General features: G+C 42.1%; 1 protein-coding gene across 4 annotated transcripts in view; it reads left to right on the top strand.

The window, feature by feature from the left end:
• Positions 1–18,372, top strand: part of UQCC6 (ubiquinol-cytochrome c reductase complex assembly factor 6) — an 18,977-nt gene extending 605 nt beyond the window's left edge. For 2 of the 4 annotated variants that reach the window (XM_037996615.2, XM_008004460.3), the window contains exons 2-3: positions 12,820–12,937; positions 17,956–18,372. In XM_037996615.2, coding sequence (XP_037852543.1) covers positions 12,830–12,937; positions 17,956–18,063 — 216 coding nt within the window. In that variant the 5' untranslated portion in view covers positions 12,820–12,829 and the 3' untranslated portion in view covers positions 18,064–18,372. Of the gene's footprint in view, positions 1–12,304; positions 12,492–12,819; positions 12,938–17,955 lie in introns of those variants that run through there. The other 2 variants (XM_037996614.2, XM_008004462.3) reach the window with 2 other exon arrangements.

Raw genomic sequence — 18,372 nt, 5'->3', positions numbered from 1 at the left:
GTGCCATCTTGGGCCTCAGTTTTCTTATCTGTGAAATGAGGGTGAATGTAAAGCTCTACATAAACCGCTCTCTGCTTTACTTTGGATATGTGAGAATATTAACCTTTGACGTCTACGAGACTAGATCCCATTCGAGCATCACCTCCCATAACCTTACAGACTAACCCCACTTTTACATCTCAGTGGTTCGTAATCTTACAAACTAACCTCTCTTTTATGTCCCAGTGGTTCTTACAGCTGGCTTGTTTCATTAGTTCTCCATTTCTGTCACTGGTGTTTGTACTTTATTAAGGAACTCTTAATGGAATAGGCTTTTGGGTTTTTATAGTTTGCAGGATGATAAAAAACGTGACTGCTGTATTTGTTAGGTTTCCTGAGTTCATGCATATGAACTCAGGAACTCCAAACCTTCGGTGGTTTACAGCCGCAGAAGTTTATTTCTCACTCATGTGACCTGTGAGCTGGGAGATGACTGTGGCTCTGTGCTCCATGAATTTTCTTCATTCTAGGATCCAGGAAAAGGCTCTCGTGAGTAAATAAAGAAAGATTAATTTGTAGTATATCAATTATTTAAAGTTTAAGTGAAACTTTTAAAACAGTACAGAACTTTTACGAATACCCTGTCCATTAGTAGATACTACTCAGAACCTGGCACATGGTAAATATTCAATGAATGTAGGTTGAATGGATGAAGAAAAGCCCATCCTCTCTGATTTTGCCAATGGCTCAGGACCGTCGTCTAGAAAAGTCTTACATCAGGTGGCTTGTCTCAGTTATTTCAGGGAGAGAATTCTGGTGACTGAAAGTGTATGTGAAGAGAGCAAACTTTTCTCAGGATGTCTGTACTTGGGGAATTACCTTGGGCAGCAAGGGCTTCCCTCACTGTGGGTTGCTGTGCTTCTGGGTCCTGCCAACTCCACTCAGAACCTCAAGAGACCAGGGTCCTCTGCTCAATCTTGCATGGCAAAAGAAAGTTTATGGGAGGAGGCCGGGCGTGGTGGCTCATGCCTGTAATCCCAGCACTTTGGGAGGCTGAGGCAGGTGGATCACCTGAGGTCAGGAGTTCGAGACCCACCTGGCCAACATGTCGAAACCCCATGTCTGCCACCTGTAGTCCCAGCTACTCGGGAGGCTGAGGTGGGAGAACCGCTTGAACCCGGGAGGCAGAGGTTGCAGTGAGCCGAGATCGAACCACTGCACTCCAGCCTGGGCTATAGAGTGAGACTCCATCTCAAAAAAAAAAAAAAAAGAAAGCTTATGGGAGGAGTTGTCGGTGAGGACACTGAACCTGAAAATGGTGAAACACTTGCAGCAAACTGGCTTTTGTCCCATCAGTGTCTCTCCCTCTCAACATCCTGCGTCTGAGTCTGGAAGACAAACTTTTTCTGCTTGTGAGCATGGCCCACCAGAGCTGGGGAAGCCTGGGAGATGTGTTACTCTCTTATCTTTGCCATTTGTGCCTCTACTTCTGGAGAGACTTAGTATGATAGGACAAATGATAGGACAACTGCAAAAGACAAGCCAAGTCACTTCAGCTTGTTTCCCTTTCTCCTCTTCGTAATGCCTCCTCTCCCTTTCTGGAACCTAGTGAGCTTACTTCTCTAGTAGCTAATGTTGTGCCAGTTAGTTACATCTTACTGTCAACAAGGCTTGCTACTGGGTAGGATGTGTTCAATAGTAGATTTTCATCCATAAGTGAGTACCAGTGTCCTTACTGCATATGAGGGCTTTTGAGACCAGTACAAGAATTGGTGCTAAAGACAGCAGTTATATTCAGAATAATGATGATGATGATGATGGTAGTAATTATAGCTGTTAACATTTATTGACTGTTTAATATGTGCCATGGACTGCTGTAAGTACTTTGTCTATATTAATTCATTTAATCCTTAGGATTAAATGTGAGTCAAAGTTGCGTCTTTGTTTGGGCTGCTATAACAAAATACCAAAAACTGGGTGGCTTTATAGACAACGCACATTTATTTCTTAGAGTTCTGGAGGCTGGGAAGTTCACGATCGGGGTGCCTGAAGATTCAGTGTCTGGTGAGAGGACCCACTTGCTGGTTGATAGATGGTACCTTCTAGCTGTGTCTTCACGTGGTAGAAGGGAAGAGGCAGTTCTCTGGGCCTCTTTTATAAGGGCACTAATCACATTCACGAGAGCTGTGTCCTTCTGACCCAACCACCTCCCAAAGACTTCACCTAATAGCATCATGTTGGTGATTAGGTTTCAGCATAGGAATTTGGTAGTGGGGGATGGGACATAAACATTCAGTGCATTGTATATAGTTCAAGTCCAAAAGCTGTCTGCTGGAGAATTCCGGCTTGCCCTGGACAGGTCAGTTTTTTGTTTTATTTACACCTTCAACTGATTGGATGAGGCCCACCCACATTTTGGAAGGCAGTCAGCTTTACTTAAAGTCTACCCACTTAAATGTTAAATCTCATCCAAAAACACTCTCACAGAAACCAAAATGTTTGACCACACATCTAAGCATAATTGCCCAGCCAACTGGACTCCTAAAATTAATAGGTAGTTATTGTTATTATCTACATTTTACAGGCAAAGAAACTGACATACAGAGAGGTTAAGTAACTTGAGCAAGGTCACACAGCTATTAAGTGGCAGAGTCAAGATTATTATTGCCAGGGCAGTGTGGCACCAGAGTCCACCCTCTCAGGGCTCTTTGGGAGCCTCGGCAGAGTGTGAGGAGGCAGAAAGACTTTAGGCAGAAGGATATTCAAAGCCTAAAGAGTCACCGAACATTGATAGCATTAAGTGCCAAATAAAACAAGAAAGCTTTCAAATCAATTACCTCAGCTTCCACCTTAAGAATTAGAGAATGAAGAGTAACTGAAACTCCACAGAAGCAAAAGAAAGGAAATGATGAATATTTAGTGTAAAACAATGAAATATTGGGAGGCCGAGGTGGGTGGATCACCTGAGGTCAGGAGTTCGAGACCAGCCTGACCAACATAGAGAAACCCTGTCTCTACTAAAAAAATACAAAATTAGCCTGGTGTGGTGGCGCATGCCTGTAATCCCAGTTACTCAGGAGGCTCAGGCAGGAGAATTGCTTGAACCCCAGAGGTGGAGGTAGAAGTGAGCTGAGATTGCGCCTTGCACTCTAGCCTGGGCAACACGAGTGAAACTCCATCTCAGAAAACAAACAAACAAACAAAAAAAACCAATGAAATAGAAAACAAAACAAGAGAAAAATCAGTGCCACCAAAGCTTGTATGTTGAGAAGATCAATAAAATTGATAAACCTCTAGTCAGGCTTAATAGAAAAAAGAGATACAATAATATGAAAATGAAAGAAGTTACATAATTACAGATTCTATGTATATTAAAAGGATCATAGGAATATTTTGGCAATTATATTTTATAACTTGAGCAACTTTGATAAAGTGGATGAATTCCCTAAGATACAAACTATCAAAGTTCACTCAAGAATAGATAACCTACATAACCACATATTTACTAAAGAAATTCAATTTTGTTATGGTTTCGATGGTCATCCCTTCCAAGTCTCATGTTGAATTGTAATACCCAGTGTTGGAGGTGGGGCCTAGTGGGAAGTGTTTGGATCATAGGGGCAGATTTTTTGTGAATGGCTTAGCACCCTCCCTTTGGGGATGAGAGAGTTCTCTGAGTTCACACTAGATCTGGTTGTTTAAAAGTGTGTGGCATGCCAGGCATGGTGGCTCATGCCTGTAATCCCAGGACTTTGGGAGGCCAAGGCAGGTAGATCACCTGAAGTCAGGAGTTCGAGACCAGCCTGGCCAACATGGCGAAACCCCATCTCTACTAAAAATACAAAATTGCTGGCCGCAGTGGCCCACGCCTGTGATCCCAGCACTTTGGGAGGCCAAGGCGGGTGGATCACGAGGTCAGGAGTTCAAGACCAGCCTGGCCAAGATGGTGAAACCCCGTCTCTACTAAAAATACAAAAATTAGCCAGGCATGGTGGCAGATGCCTGTAATCCCAGCTACTCGGGAGGCTGAGGCAGGGAATTGCTTGATCCCACCGGGGAGCTGGAGGTTGCAGTGAGCCAACATCGCACCACTGTACTCCAGCCTGGGTGACAGAGTGAGACTCCATCTCGTAAATAAATACATAAATAAATGTAAAAATACAAAATTAGCCGGGTGTGGTGTCATGCAGCATCAAATAAATAAATAAATAAATGTAAAAATACAAAATTAGCTGGGTGTGGTGGCATGCGCCTGTAATCCCAGCTACTCGGGAGGCTGAGGCAGGAGAATCACTTGAACCTGGGGGGTGGTGGTTGCAGTGAGATTGCACCACTGCACTCCAGCCTGGGCGACAGAGCAAGACTCCGTCTCAAAAAAAAAAAAAAAAAAAAAAAAAAAAAAGTGTGTGGCACCTCCCCACTCTTTCTTGCTTCCATTCTCACCTTGTGACATGCCTGTTCCCCCTTCACCTGCTATGGCTAGAAGCTTCCTGAGGCCCTCACCAGGAGCAGATTCTGGCACCATGCTTCCTGTAGAGCCTGCAGAACTGTGAGCCAAGTAAACCTCTTTTCTTTATAAATTGCCCCGCCTCAGATATTTGTAGCAATGCAAGAATGGACTAACACAAATTTGTAGTTAAAAACCTTCTTGCTGGGCGCGGTGGCTCAAGCCTGTAATCCCAGCACTTTGGGAGGCTGAGACGGGCGGATCACAAGGTCAGGAGATCGAGACTATCCTGGCTAACCCGGTGAAACCCCGTCTCTACTAAAAAATACAAAAAAAAAAACTAGCCGGGCGAGGTGGTGGGCACCTGTAGTCCCAGCTACTGGGGAGGCTGAGGCAGAAGAATGGCGTAAACCCAGGAGGCAGAGCTTGCAGTGAGCTGAGATCCGGCCACTGCACTCCAGCCTGGGCGACAGAGCGAGACTCCGTCTCAAAAAAACAAAAAAACAAAAACCTTCCTACAACAAAAATGCCAGGCCCAACTGGGTTCACCAGTGAATTATAGCAGACAATTAAGGAAGAAATAAAACCAATCCTGTCAAGATCTTCCAGAATATTGAAGAAAAAGGAACATTTTCCAACTCATTCTATAAGGGCAACATTACCTCATTACCAAAAGTAGAAAAATGTGGCAAGAAGCAACAGGCTAATACTATCATGAATATAATTCCTAACAAAATTTATCAAATTGAATCCAACTATATATATATATATTCCAATAATATATAAAAAACAAAATTAACCAGGTAGAGTTCATCTGAGTAATACAAAATTGGTTCAACATTTGAAAATCAGTCTGTATAATTCATCACATTAACACATTTTTTAAAAAGTGTGATTATCTTCATAGATGTGGTTTAAGCATTTGACAAAATCCAACATTGATTTGTAATGAAAACTTTTAGCAGGCCGGGCACGGTAGCTTATGCTTGTGATCCCAGCACTTAGGGAGGCTGAGGCGGGCAGATCATGAGGTCAGGAGATTGAGGCCATCTTGGCTAACACGGTGAAATCCCATCTCGACTAAAAATACAAAAAAAAATTAGCCAGGTGTGGTGGCGGGCACCTGTAGTTCCAGCTACTCGGGAGGCTGAGGCCGGAGAATGGTGCGAATCTGGGAGGCGGAGGTTGGAGTGAGCCGAGATTGCAGCACTGCACTCCAGCCTGGGTGACAGAGCGAGACTCCGTCTCAAAAAAAAAATTAGTAACGTAGAAACAGAACTGGGAACTTCCTTGAGAACTTCCTCAAGATTGATAAATGACAGCTATTAAAAAAAAAAAAGCCCATCTTTATTCATTGCTCAAGTGCTGGTTTATGTAGAAAATCCTGTGGAACCTACAAAAAACCTGGTACAACTAATAAGTGAGATTCGCAAGGTTGCAAGATAAAATATCAGTGTAGGAAGATCAATTGTAGTTTATGTACTAACAACAAACAATTAGAAAAAATACCATTCACAATAGCATCAAAAAGATGAAATATTTGAGGATAGAGCTGACAAAAGATATGCAAGACTTGTATTATAAAAAGTGAAAAGCATTGCTGATAGAAATTGGGTAAGAACTAAATAAGTACATGGATATGTTGTATTCATGGATCAGAAGACCAAATATTGTGAAGATGTTTAAAGATTCAATATAATGCTAACCATCATCCAGGTAAGCATTTTTGGGTAGAAATTGACAAAATGATTCTAAAATTTATATGGAAATGCAAAGATCTAGAATAACCAAAGCTGGGAGAGCTAATACTGCCTGACTTAAAAGTTATTATAAGGCTACAGTAATCAAGACAGTGTTGGCCGGGTGCAGTGGCTCATGCCTGTAACCCCAGCACTTTGGGAGGCTGAGGCAGGCGGATCACCCAAGGCCAGAAGTTTGACAACAGGCTGGCCAACATGGTGAAACCCTGTCTCTGCTAAAAAATACAAAAATTAGCCAGACATGGTGGCACATGCCTGTAGTCCCAGCTACTCAGGAGGCTGGGATGGGAGAATAGCTTGAACCCCAGGAGGTGGAGGTTGCAGTGAGCCGAGATCATGCTGCTGCACTCCAGCCTGGGCAACAGAATGATTCCTTGTCTCAAAAAAAAAAAAAAAAGAAAAAAAAAAAGACAGTGTAGTATTGGCATCAAGAAAGATAAATATATCAGTGCAACAGAAACAGAATAAAGTCCAGAAATAGACACATACATACATGGACAAGTGATGAACTGATTTTCAACTAAGCTTCAAATGCAGTTCAGATATCTATATGCAAAAACAAAACAAAGTTGTACCCATGATGCAGGGCAGCAAGCCCTTAGCCCAGGAGTGTCACCCAGTAAATAAATAATGCAAGAGTGAGCTGATGATAGAAGAAAACAGTTTTATTGAGGCAGCAGTGTTACAACTCCAAGACTGCTCCTGCAGAGCAAGGCTGCTCCATAGACAGTGTGCTCAGAGTAGCAGCTCAGAGGCAGTTCTCAGTCATATTTATACCCACTTCTAATTATATGCAAATCAAGGGGCTGAGTATGCAGAAATTCTAGAAAAAGGGAGGTAACTTTTGCGTCTTTACCATGGAAAGGAGTGGTAGCGTCTGGGTGTTGCCATGACAAAATTAAACTGACATGGCACATTAGTTGGTGTGTTTTATGGAGAAGAGCTTCCACGTCTTCCCTATTTTAGCTGCTCCTCAATCCGGTCCTGTATCCAAGCTCCACCTTGGGAGTCAAGTGCCGCCTCCTGCCTCACCTATACCTCACACCATACAAAAAAACAAAATGGATCATGGACTTAAAATGTAAAACCCAAAGCTGTAAAACTTCTAGAAGAAAATATAGAAGACAATATTTATGACCCTGGGTTATATTTTTAAAATATAATACAAAAGGGAAAATTGATAAATTGTACTTCATTAAAATTAAACACTTCTCTCAAAAATTAATAAAAAGCAATAAACTGGGAGAAAATATTTGCAGATCATATCTGATGAAGGACTTGTGTCCAGAACATATAAAAGAACACTCAAAACCCCTAAGAAAACTCAGTTTTAAAAATGGGCAAAAGATTTGAGCAGATGAATCAGCAAAGAAAATAGGAGCACAAGAAAATAGGGTCATTTGTCATTTAACAATAGGATATATTCTGAGAAATGTCACTAGGTGATTTTGTCATTGTAAAAATATTATAGAGTATACTTCTACAAATCTAGATGGTGCAGCCTACTGTATACCTAGGCTATATTGTATGGCCTGTGGTTCCTAGGCTACAAACCTGTTCAGCATGTTACTGTAGTGAATACTGTAGGCAATTGTAACACAATAGTAAGTATGTATCTAAACTTAGAAAAGGTACAGTAAAAATACAGTATTAGGCCCGGCATGGTGACTCACACCTGTAATCCCAGCACTTTGGGAGGCCAAGGCATGTGGATCACCTGAGCTCAGGAGTTCAAGACCACTCTGGGCAACATGGTGAAACCCCATCTTTACTAAAATACAAAGAAAACTTAGCTGGGTGCAGTGGCGGGCGCCTGTAGTCCCAGCTACTTGGGAGGCTGAGGCAGGAGAATCGCTTGAACCTGGCAAGCAGAGGTTGCAGTGAGCCGAGATTGAACCACTGTACTCCAGCCTGGGCGACAGAGCAAGACTCTGTCTCAACAACAATAACAACAACAAACCAAACCAAACAGTGTTAAAGATAAAAAATGTAGCAGGCACTTACCATGAATAGAGCTTGCAGGACTCCTTGTTGCTCTGGGTGAGTCAGTGAGTGAATGCGAAGGTCTAGGACATTACTGTACACTACTGTAGACTTTATAAACTGCACACCTAGGTTACACTAAGTTTATAAAAAAGTAATTTTCTTCAATAATATGTTAACCTTAGCTTTCTGTAACTTTATAAACTTTATAATTTTTTAAACTTTTTGACCTTTTTGTAATAACACTTAGCTTAAAACACACATTGTACAGCTATAAAACATTTCTTATATCCTTATTCTATAAGCCTTTTTTCTGTTTTTAATTTTTTTTTTTTACTTTTAAAAATTTTGTGAAAAACTAAGACACAAACACACACATTAGCCTAGGCCTACACAGGGTCAAGATCATCAATATCACTGTCTTCCACCTCCACATCATGTCCCACTGGAAGGTCTTCAAGGGCAGTACACAAGGAGTCGTCCTCTCCTCTGATAACAGTGCTTTCTGGAATACCTTCTGAAGGATCCGGCTGAGGCTGTTTTACAGTTAACTTTTTTTTATTTTTTTTAAGAATAAAAAGAGTACACTGTAAGATAAGCATAGTAGTAAATCGATATATCAGTAACAAGATTTATTTTCAAGTATTATGTAGTGTACGTAATTGTATGTGGTATACTTTTAGATGACTGGCAGCATGGTGTGTTTACACCAGCGTCACCATGAACACATGGTGTTTGACAGTTATGATGTCATTAGGCTATAGGATTTTTTTCAGGTTCATTGTAATTTTATGGGGCCATCGGTCATGTATGTGGTCCATTGACTGAAATGTTGTTATGCAGCATATGACTATCAACACATGAATGTCTGTAATCCATTTACAATTTTTAATATGGTGTGGGGTATGTGTCCAAGGATTTTTATGTTTTTATTTTTGTTTTTTGCATATGAAAATATCTGAATCATTAGTCATGAGAGAAATGTAAATTAAAACCAAAATGAGAAACCATTACCCACATATTAAAATAGCTAAAATAAAAAAGACTGACCAGAGCAAATGTTGGAGAGGATTTGAAGGAACTGGATGGGGATGTCTCATATGTCTCATACACTGCTGATGGAAATGTAAAATTGTACAGCTCGGCCAGGTGTGATGGCTCATGCCTGTAATCTCAGTACTTTGGGAAGCCTAGGTGGGTGGATCACATGAGGTCAGGAGTTCTGAGACCACCCTGGCCTGCATGGTGAAACCCCGTCTCTACTAAAAATTATACAAATTAGCCAGGTATGGTGGCACCTGCCTGTAATTCCAGATACTCAGGAGGCTGATGCAGGAGAATCGCTTGAACTCAGGAGCCAAGATCATGCCACTGCACTCTATCCTGGGCGACAGAGCAAGACTGTTTGAGAATGAATGAATGAATGAATTAATTAATTAATAAATAGCCAGGCATGGTGGCTCATTCTTGTAATCCCAGCACTTTGGGAGGCTGAGGCAGGTGCATCACCTGAGGTCAGGAGTTCAAGACCAACCTGGACAACATGGTGAAACCCCGTCTCTACTAAAAATAATTTAGCTGGGCATGGTGGCATGTGCCTGTAATCTCAGCTACTTGGGAGGCGGAGGCAAAAGAATCACTGGAACTAGGAAGGCGGAGGGTGCAGTGAGCCAAGTTTGTGCCATTGCACTCCAGCCTGGTGACAGAGCAAGACTCTGTCTCAAAAAAATAAATAAAATAAAAAATAAAAATAAATAATAAATTTGTATAGCTGCTTTGGAAATTCATTTGGCAATTTCTTTTTTTTTTAATTAATTTTTTTTTTTTTTGAGACGGACTCTTGCTCTGTCGTCTAGGCTGGAGTACAGTGGCACTATGTCAGCTCACTGCAACCTCCACTTCCTGGGTTCAAGCAATTCTCCTGCCTCAGGCTCCTGAGTAGCTGGGACTACAGGCGCACACCACCACACCTGGCCAATTTTTGTATTTTAGTAGAGACGGGGTTTTACCATGTTGCCCAGGCTAGTCTCAAACTCCTGAGCTCAGACAGTTCTCCCTCCTCGGCCTCCCAAAATGCTAGGATTTTAGGTGTGAGCCACCGCACCTGGCCTGGCAATTTCTTAAAAAGTTAAATATATACCTTCCATATGCTCTAGTAATTCTTCTCCTAGAGATGTACCTAATAAAAATGGAAGCCCGTGTTATCAGAAAGACTTCTATACCAGTCTTTCTCATATACAAGCAGTGTCAACCTAAAATAACCAAAAGGGTCAAAATCTAACCTAAAGAGGGTTTATTCAAGCACAAAGAATAAGAATGGACCACCTGGAAACACCAACTCCAAAGGAATGGAGTCAGCATTCTGAAGTAAGAAAGGTAAGATTTCATTTGTATAGGCAGAGACAGGAGTTTTTAGCAGGATTTCAACACTTTTCATACAAGATTGGCACAAAGTTACAGAAATTTGGTTGGTTATACACAGTGTTTCTTTTTGGGAAAGGGTGCATTTAACATTTTTTACAGAGGGTGTAATACTCATGGGTTTTCTGTTATCTGGTCTCAGCAAAGCAGGACAATAAAGGGCAAATTAATCATAACAAGGGTCATTAAGAAGGCAGGAGGTTTTTGTCACTGTCATTTAATTTTCTCTAGTCATTGTGTAGAACAAGAAAAGAATGTGAGTTAATATATAATCTGAGAACAGAAGTTGTAACCATATGTACTCAGATTAGTCACATCTCTCTCAAAGCTTAACAGTATTTTTTTTAGGTTCCAACATCTTTTAAATTTTATTTATTTACACACCAACAACTAGAAACAACCAAAATGTTTACCAATAATTGAATAGATAAACCAATTATAGTCTAAACCCACCTAGCAATAAAAAGGAGTCAATTACTAAGACATGCAACAACGTGGATGAATCTCAAAAAAATGAGCTGCAAGAAATAAGCAACAGAAAAAAATAGTACATACTGTATAATTCTATTTATGTAACATTCCAGAAAATGCAAACTAACTTATAGTGACAGAAAACAGATCTGTGATTACCCAGGGAAATAAGGCCGTGGAGGAGGGAGGAAGTAGAAAGAAGCACTAAGAAACATCTGAGGGTTTGGGTATGTTCATTATCTTGATTATGGTAATGGTCTCACATATGTCAAAGATCATATTGTATACTTTATGTGCAGTTTATCGTATGTCAAATATACCTCTATAAAGCTCTTTAAAAATATGAGTATTGTGATTTGTCATACATACAACATTAATCCTTCAGAATTTAGGCTTGCACTTTTTTTTTTTTTTTTTTTTTTTTTTTGAGACGGAGTCTTGCTCTGTTGCCCAGGCTGGAGTGCAGTGGTGCGATCTCAGCTCACTGCAATCTCCACCTCCTGGGTTCAAGCGATTCCCCTGCCTCAGTCTCCCGAGTAGCTGGGATCATAGGTGCCTGCTACCATGCCCAGCTAATTTTTGTGTGTGTATATATACATATATATATTTAAATATATATATATATTTTAGTAGAGATAGGGTCTTGCCATGTTGGCCAGGCTGGTCTCAAACTTAGGGCCTCAAGTGATCCGCCCGCCTTGGCCTCCCAAAGTGCTGGGATTACAGGCGTAAGCCACCGTCCCCGGCCCTTGCACTAACCTTTTACTTAAAAATCAACCCATAATCAAAACAATCGAAAAATGCCTGGATTATATTATGTCCATTTCAGATTTCCCGTTTCCGAGTAGCACCAGGTCATAAGGCCACAGCTGTCTGGATGTGGCTCTATTTCCGGTATCAAAAGACGCCAAACACAGGGACAGTGAGTGCCTTTAACTTAACTCACAAGAGGTCACAGGAGGGTGACCTCACGTAAAAGCACGCAAATGCTCAATGTGTGACTCCATCCCTCCTAAAAAGTGGTAAAGGCGTGCGATATCCTTTGTGTGCACGAAAGTACAAATGATGTAATAATAGTCCACGGCCTGGCCTTAGACTCCACATCTGCCAGGAAAATTTAACTATAGGGAGAGTGATGGAGGCGCTGGGAGCCTGGGGCTGAGAACGTGTAGGAATTGGTTAAAAAAAAAAAAAAAGTCAGTGTCTTTCTCCCAGCGTCCCACTTCCGCCTGCGTCACGCACCTGCGCCGGCAGCGCTCTTGCTTTCCTGTCCGGTGCGATCCCCAGTCACTGTACTTTGGGTCCGGCACGCTTGCCGTCTGCTTCCTCTGCCCTTACAGCGGTTGCCCAGCATCCCTGCAGTTCGCGGTACAGTCTCTTCTAGGGCGCATGTATAGGGGCAGAGGGGAGTGAAGTCCACAGTTCTAGAGGTAGAAGGGGCGCGGGGAAACCACCTGGTGTCGGCCTTCCGCTTGCTGATCAAGAGCTCGCTTTAATGCCGCAGGCCAGCGCCCCTCACTGATAAACGATTGGGACTGGGCCTCGGCCTGGAGGGCGTTCGTTCTCTCCTTGCCCTCAGCTCATATAGGAGGAAACCGAGGCGTGGCATTGGGCGAGAACCCAGGTGCCCTGACCGCGCACTTCCCGCACCTCCGCCGCCGTGTGTCTCGTGTCCAGCGCTGGCTGGAGCGACTCAGCCCTGGCGCGGTGTAGTTGTGAGCTGGAACTTCTGACACTGCCCCTTCCTTCCCCGTCCAGCCTGCCGACCATGCCCGCGGGCGTGCCCACGTCCACCTACCTGAAAATGTTGACAGCCAGTCTCCTGGCCATGTGCGCAGGGGCAGAAGTGGTGCACAGATACTACCGACCGGAGCTGGTGAGTGCGGGAGGGCTCATGTTTTAATTTTGAGCCAAATGCACCTCATTTCTTTGTAAATTACCCAGCCTTAAGCATTCCCTTATTAGCAATGCAGATGCTCCTGGACCACTCCATTCTCCCTGTGGCAGCAAAAGTGATCTTAAACGAAATTAGGATCACATTTGCTCTGGGCCCAAAACCTTTGGATGGTATCCCATTGCGTCTAGGGCAATGCATGGCCTGTGAGGTCTTACACAGTCTGGCCGCTGCCTACCTGTGGCCCATCTGCCACCATTTTACCAGTTCTTTCCCCTGTTAACATTCACACCTGCTTCCTTGCTGTTTCTCTAATTCATCAAACCTGTCCCCATTTCGGGGCCATTCTTTTTCTTATCCTTGGCATGTCCTCCTCCCCACTACCCCCCAACAACTTGGCTTGGTTTCCTTCTTCAGAACTTAAAGTCTTAGCTCAAGTCTCTCCTCTAGCAATGAGGGTCCTTGGGCTAGCTCCCAAAGAATTCCTCCTCTGCGATTCCGTCTCATCCTTTGTTTCCATAGAGCACTTGTCTGCAGTTCTTTGTCTATTCATTTGTTCTTTGTCAGTTTGCTTCAGTAGAATGTAAGCTCCAGACTCTGTCTGTCTGGTGCATTCTTGTATCTCAACTGCTTGGAATGTAGCAGACACTCAATAAGCGTTTGTCGAATGAAGGATGAGTGAATATAGGTATTCAAAGGAGGGAGAAATTTAAATTAATTTTAATAAGCATTCATTAAATTAGGAACTGAAATTGAAGGTTCTTTTCAGGAATTGTAGTCTTGGGGAGGTGGAGATGAGAAAGTATGGTGCAGATGATTATAAGAATGTGCTGTTATGCTATAGGTGTGAATAGTGGTTTGGAGCACAGTATTGGGAGCAGTCATTTCTGTTTGGACTCTGCCTGGACAGGTGACACTTACAGAGAATCAATCATTAGTGTCTCTTTTTAAATAAATTTTTATGAAAAATAATTTTTAAAAAATTAGAGGCAGGTCTCATTCTGTTGCCCAGGTTGGAGTGCAGTGGTGCAATCACAGCTCACCGCAGCCTCACATTTCTGGGCTCAATCAGTCCTCCTGCCTCAGCCTCCTAAGTAGCTGGGATGACAAGTGTGCACCATCACACCTGGCTAATTTTTAAATTTTTTGTAGAGACAAGGTCTCAAAATGTTGCTCAGGCTGATCTGCAACTCCTGGCTTCAAGAAGTCCTCCCACCTTGGCCTCTGAAAGTGCCGGGATTACAGGTGTGAGCCAGTGTGCCTGGCTCCATTTGTATTTGCACTTATGTTGTATTTTTATTTTTTGAGTTGGAGTCTCACTCTGTCACCCAGGCTGGAGTGCAGTGGTGTGATCTGATTTCACTGCAACCTCTGCCTTCCGGGTTCAAGCAAATCTCATGCCTCAGCCTCCTGAGTAGCTAGGATTACAGGCGTACACCACCATGTGTAGCTAATTTTTTCTATTTTTTGGTAGAGATGGTGTTTCACTGTGTTGGCCAGGCTGGTCTTGAACTCCTGGCCTCAAATGATCCACCTGCCTCTGCCTCCCAAAGTGCTGGGGTTACAGGCGTGAGCCACCGTGCCTGGCCCATTTGTATTTTTAACATGAGTTAATTGTCACTACAATTTTGTAGGTGTAATTCCTGTTTTCACATGGGAAACAGGTTGAGAAGAGTGAAGTTGATTTCTCAAAGTCACACAGCTTAATGAGGTGATTGAAGGATCTGAAACCCAAGCTTTCTGTTTGGTATGTCTCTTTTTCGCTCCTGTTCATAGAATAATCCAGTACTCTTGTAAAACATTCAAACTGAGTTCAAGTATGTAGAGTAAAAAGTGAAAATCCCCCTGTCTTATAACCTGCTTTCTCCTGTCTGCTCCCCACACGTAACTACTGTGTCTTGTTTGGTGACAATCCTTCGCCTCTTCTCACTGGTGTTGAATGCCCACTGATACGGGTTGGATATTTGTCCCTTCCAAACTGCATGCCAAAATGTGATCCCCAATGTTGGAAGTAGGGCCTGGTGGGAGGCGTTTGGGTCATGGGAACGAATCCGTCATGAATGGCTTGGTGCCCTCCCTGTGGTGATGAGTGAGTTCTCACTTTATTAGTTCACGAGAGCTGGTTGTTTAAAAGAGCCTGGCTTGCTCTCTCACTCCCTCTCTTGCCATATGTTACACCTGCTCCCACTTTGCCTTCTGCCATGAGTTAAAGCTTTCTGAGGCCTCACCAGAAGCTGGACCAATGCTGGTGCCATGCTTGTACAGCCTGCAGAACCACAAGTCAAATAAACCTTTTTTCTTTATAAATTACCCAGCCTCGGGCAATGCAAAATGGACGAATGCACCTGTGCATGTGTGTACTCACACACACACACAGTTTGTGGAGTGTTTTTCCTTCATGTGAATAGGAGTTCATGTACACATTTCTCTGCAGCTTCCTTGTTTTGGTTAACATCTACATAAATAGACGTTTGTGTATATTAAATCTTTTTAACTATTGCATAGTATTTCATAATATAACTATGACATTTATTTGATCAATCCCTTATTGACATTTAGGTAGTATGTAGTTTTTGTACAAACAGTGCTGCAAGAGCTCTTTCTTACAACTTCAGAGTGCTTTTCTTTTAAAAAGGGTTCTATTGAGCATCAGGGATACCTAGTGGAGACAAAGAACAAGAACCTTCCACAGTAATGCAGTTTAGTGTATAGCTTGTGCAGGAATAGACATCAGGCAGGCCTTGCAAAAGAAGGAATGCCTGGGATTTGCCCTTGGGAAATTGACCTTTGATTCACCCATTTCATTATAATTGGGAATGTGCAAGGGTTGTTACAGCAGCTACCTGTACCTTGGGAGGAGATAGAATGAAGCCACAGTCTTTAGAAGGGCCATATTGAAGGGTCTAAGGCCACCTCAGTTTGACTGGTTGGTGACATTGGCAATGAGGTATCTCTGTAGGAACTTGAAGGCCCAGGTGGCTGGCTGTGTGTCGGAAGCAGTGTGCTTCATTAGCATTTATATGTTCTTTACCTATGTCTTTTGGTATTGCTCCAGCAATTACTGTCACTGTTGTTAACCACTTTGTTCTTTGTAACAAAGCCGGATCACAAGTCTTTCAATCTGAGAACTGGAAGGTCTGGGCAGAGTTGAACAGAGGATACCATGATGACTGCCCAGACTTGTGCTTTAGTGCTGCATTGGGGAGAACTGCTACAGGTGCTTTGTTTTAGTTGTCCATCTCAGATCATCTGAATAGCAAAGGAGATGACTCTTGTAGTTCAGGTTGAAAGCTAGGAGTTGTCTTTAATTCTTCTCTCATACTGTACATTATCAGTAGATCCCATTGGATTAACCTGAAAAGTACATCCAGATGCTGCCTGCTTCTCACCACCTCTGTTGCTACTACCCAATTCAATCCACTGTCAGTCACTTTCACCTGTTGTTGTAATAGCTTCCTGACCTGTCTTCTGCCTTCCACTCTTGCTCTCCTGTGGTCTATTCTCAGCAAAGCTACCATTGTCATCTCTGTACACTTGAATGAGGACATGCCACTCTTCTCAGAACTCTCCAGTGTCTTCCCATTTCAGAGTGAAAAACACTGGAGACTTTATCTCCCCACTCCCTTTTTCCTCTGCCCTTTTCTCCCCTTAACCTCCCCGTGAATACTTTGTACTGGCTATACTGACAATCTTGCTTCTCCTTGAACATGAAGCCACACTCCTGCCTTAGGTCCTCTGCACCTGTGGTTCCATCTGCCTGAAATGCTCCTAGGTAACTGCATGGCTGGCTCCCTCATCCTGTTTCATGTCTTTGTTCAGAAGTCATCTTCTGAACACCAGTAAGTACATAGAAAGATGCTCAGCACTATTAGCCACCAGAGAAAGGCAAATCAAAACCACAATGAAATACCACTTCACATCCACTACAATGCTGTAGTAAAACAGATAGTAACAAGTATTGTCAAGGATGTGGAGAAATTGAAAGCCTCACGCATTGTTGATGGGAATATAAAATGGTGCAGTGGCTTCAGAAAAGTCTGGTAGTTCCTCAAGCAGTTAAACATTAGAGTTTCCATATGACCCAGCAATTCCACTTTTAGGTTTATGCCCAATAGATGTGAAAACACATATCCACACAAAAACTTGTATATGAATATTCAGAGCAGTATCATTCATAATATCCAAATGGTAGAAAATCCAAATGCCTATTAGCTGATGAATGGATAGATGGTATATCCATACAATGGAGCATTATTGAGTAATAAAAAATGAAATACTGATACAAGGTACAACGTTGATGAACCCTGAAAACATTATGCTACATGAAAGAACACAGAGGACCACATATTATATGGTTCAATTTATAGAAAATATCCAGAATAGGCAAATCTATGTAGACAGAAAGAAGACTAATAGTTGTCTATGGCTATGTGGGGGAGGGTTGTATGGAAATGAAAGTGGCTGCTAATAAGTATGGGGTTTCTTTTTGGGGTAATGAAAATGTTCTAAAATGTATTGTGATAGATGCACAACTCTGTGAATACCTTCCTTGAATGCAAGGATTTTGTATTTTTTTGCATACTGCTTTATGCTTTGCATATAATAGGCACTTAATATTTTTGAATTATAAATTAATTCCTAACGCTTATTTTCTATGCCAGGCACATGGTAGAGAGTCAGTAGATGGTGCAGGAGTGAATTTCCAAATGTGGAAAGTTTTATTCAAAGCTGTGAACCTGTCCATTGATTGCGATGCCAGCTATCCTCTGTGAGTCCTGCAGTACGTAATACCGAAGACCTTGCCAGGATGATAGACTCATAAACACAGGGTTAGAAAGGGACTTAGATCAACCAGAGCTTCTCATCATAAAGATCTATCATTGAGTAGCAAGTAGGGGAACTTTTTGTTATTTTTTACTCTTTAAAATCTTTCAGGTTACATTGAATTGCAGCCTTATTAAGGGTTAGACATTTGTGTTTTTTGTTTTTTTTTTTTGCAGACCATACCTGAAATTCCACCTAAGCCTGGAGAACTCAAAACGGAGCTTTTGGGACTGAAAGAAGGAAAACACAAACCTCAAGTTTCTCAACAGGAGGAACTTAAATAACTATGCCAAGAATTCTGTGAATAATGTCTTAAATGTGTATTTAATTTATTGCATCAAACTACTTGTCCTTAAGCACTTAGTCCAATGCTGACTGCAAAAGGAGGTGCTCAGTGGATGTGTAGCCGATACGTTGAAATTTAATTACGGTTTGATTGATATTTCTTGAAAACTGCCAAAGCACATATCATCACACTCATGAATATGGTTTGAAAGATAGTTAGTCTTGAATATAATTTGAAATAGAATATTTGTAAGTCTACTATATGGGTTGTCTTTATTTCATATAAATTAAAAAATTATTTAAAACTA

Source organism: Chlorocebus sabaeus, chromosome 11 (genome assembly GCF_047675955.1).
Source record: "Chlorocebus sabaeus isolate Y175 chromosome 11, mChlSab1.0.hap1, whole genome shotgun sequence".
Lineage (NCBI taxonomy): Eukaryota > Metazoa > Chordata > Mammalia > Primates > Cercopithecidae > Chlorocebus > Chlorocebus sabaeus.
Note: the sequence above shows the minus strand (reverse complement) of the source record. Positions and strands in the feature narration are given on the sequence as shown.